This window comes from Trypanosoma melophagium, assembly GCF_022059095.1.
Source record: "Trypanosoma melophagium isolate St. Kilda chromosome Unknown ctg5segment0, whole genome shotgun sequence".
Classification (NCBI taxonomy): Eukaryota; Euglenozoa; class Kinetoplastea; order Trypanosomatida; family Trypanosomatidae; genus Trypanosoma; species Trypanosoma melophagium.
This window is the reverse complement of record NW_027125187.1, coordinates 916,310-918,724: the sequence shown is the minus strand read 5'-3', so window position 1 is coordinate 918,724 and position 2,415 is coordinate 916,310. Positions and strand designations below refer to the sequence as shown.

Below are 2,415 nucleotides of genomic sequence, written 5' to 3'. Positions count from 1 at the left end.
CCCAGAGCCCGTCGGCCACTCTTCTTTTGTTATTAATTTTTGTTATTTTTGGTTTTTTAGTTAATGATTGGGCCTCAATGTTCTCCTCTGTTTTTTGTTGCTTGTTGGGGATCGCGACAAGCGCCTCTTTAGACTAATCCTGTCAGGGATTCCATAATCGAGCTCGTCGCCGGTCTTAGAGGGGTGTGGAGGCCTTACAGGGGTGGAGGAAGGAGGCGTAGGGGTTCTGGACCGCGAAGTCTGCGGTATCGCATGCTTCCGCTCCACTGCCAGAAGGAACTGGGCTAACTGTTTAGAAAAGCACAGCTTCTGGAGAGGGATATCTGTTATAGCATACTTTATTCGCAATGGACGAAGGGCGGGGCAACTCAAGAGGTGCAGTGCTGTTTCTTCGCAGTCGGTGCGTTGGCTAGTATGCGCGCGAATATGCTGATACCCGTGTTGAGACATGCGGTGTTGTGTGAGGCCTGATCTGCTCATGCATTGTCTGTTGCATGTGGGGCAAATCAGGGTCGCAAGGTCTCTTATGTTCTCGCCCTTGCTTCGGGAGGATTTGGTTGCCCCTTTGGCAGGCATGCCTTCGCCATGGTGAAAATTTCTGCATTGAATGGTGAGTGAAGGCATGTTGGCGTAGAACTTCTTACACATACCGCACTGAACCTTGCCGTGGTCCTCACCTTCCGGTGGCGACGAGTCTCGCTGACGTTTCTTGTTTCTGGGAAACGTTACCTTTATCGTAATTGGCAATGTCGGAGTTCCCAAGAGCGCGTCCAGTTGCGATGCTGTAAATGATCTCCCTGGAGGGAAGTATGCTGACGCCACTGAGAGCGCCAGCCCTTCTGTCAAATGGATCGTTGCGTGAGTATACTCAATGCTCGCCACAACAGACGATCCTACTTCCACCAGCAGGTCTTCACGAACCAGAATCGAAACGCCGCCACCTTTAGAGGGGCGGGACGCTCCATGATGTTGATCACCAGCGATTGTGTGAAACTCGACACTTCCGCACAAGACATTTTCATCTCGCTTAGAAGGCAGAATGACACGTTTTCCTCAACGAGGGTTTTGTGGAGAGCAAGCCTCTTGGCCTGGGTAAGTCCAGCTGAGTTCCACCGCATACCTCGCAGGGAGGGGCCGGGATTTTCCTCCACATCACCGCTCAGCAGTAACTTGGTACAGGTGATACTGCTGACAGCACGTCGACAAGTGCCCCAGGACCTTATTGGATTCAGTTCTGCCCCAGCACGACGCGGCTGGTCCCGGTGCTGTGTGACGCCGTAGTTTAAGCGCCAGCGAGTTTTCCAGAAGAAAGACATCGCTGGCTCTTGGCTTCGTCCGACAATACGGAGTACTGGACCTTGGCACCACGTTGGGGCGGCCGGCGTCACCAAGGAATTTCCTCTAAAATTTCATGTCTTCAAATGCTGCTATTGTTAATGCAGTGTAGTAGCCCATACTTTCAAACCGTCCTTTTGATATATGCACACTCATTAATTCATCTTTAGCGTCGCCCCGATCCCAGTGAGATGTTGGTTGCCCTTCAGCTGTATGTTCCAACCGAACTTCTTCGAGATTTTGACAGTCGTAATGATCCTTTGCGTTTTTCAGAACTGTTGCAGAAGTAATAACTGTTCGTTTTTTCGTTTCGCCTTCCTTGGTACTTTCCTTCGTCATACTGAGTTCCTTCATCTTTTCGTAGTCAAAACCAAGAGCATGTGCGAGTACATGTGCAACATAACGAACATTGACTCGTGTAAAATCTGCGTGCTCTGGATTAATATTCATGGCACCAACAATTGGACGTTTAGTTTCATCATCAACAGCACATGTTACAGCCCAAGTTAAGGGGTTCCCGATTTTACCCGGACCAGCAGCCACATACAACACAAAATCGGCGTCCGGCACACCAGGTGCGTGGTGTCCACTGGGAATTGTGAAGCGAGAACAAATGGAAAGGTTCTTGAGATCTGGTACTTGCAACGGTGATTTCATCCGCTGAACACGCAGGCGATCTGTGTGGAGTTTAATGGCCTCGGGGAGAATTTTGTTAATAATTGTTTTTTCCCCTTCTTTGGTCATAGGATCACTGGGAGAACAAGTAACATTATTACCATCAAAAAAATCCATGCGCTTTTCATTAACTTTTTCACAGTATTTTTCTTTATTCACATCTTTGGTTGACACACGAATTCGCAGTGGTTCCCAATTCTCATTCTCAGATGTCACCACTGTATACGTCTCCGACGAGTCCTTTCTATTCTTCGGTACATTTCTTACCACAACGACAGGAGGATTGTTGTTCTTTTTGACTTCATCGTCACCACAGGCGTACGCACGTCCTGCCACAGCAGAGATGACGGCAACACCGCAGATGAACAGCAGCAGCACCACGTGGAAGAGTTGGTGCCTCACCAT

The 2,415-nt window shown here is 49.1% G+C and overlaps 2 protein-coding genes across 2 annotated transcripts; both read right to left on the bottom strand.

Moving 5' to 3' along the window:
* Window positions 1-60: 60 nt before the first annotated feature.
* Window positions 61-1,316, bottom strand: LSM04_004086 (uncharacterized protein; the record flags this gene model as incomplete). Its single annotated transcript, XM_067329857.1, has 2 exons — window positions 61-993; window positions 1,059-1,316. The coding sequence occupies 2 exons, from the start codon at window positions 1,314-1,316 to the stop codon at window positions 61-63; spliced, it is 1,191 nt and encodes a 396-aa protein (XP_067187341.1).
* Window positions 1,317-1,401: 85 nt separating this feature from the next.
* LSM04_004563 (Peptidase M8) lies at window positions 1,402-2,415 on the bottom strand (the record flags this gene model as incomplete). Its single annotated transcript, XM_067329856.1, has 1 exon — window positions 1,402-2,415. One exon carries the CDS (start codon window positions 2,413-2,415, stop codon window positions 1,402-1,404), a length of 1,014 nt encoding a protein of 337 aa, XP_067187365.1.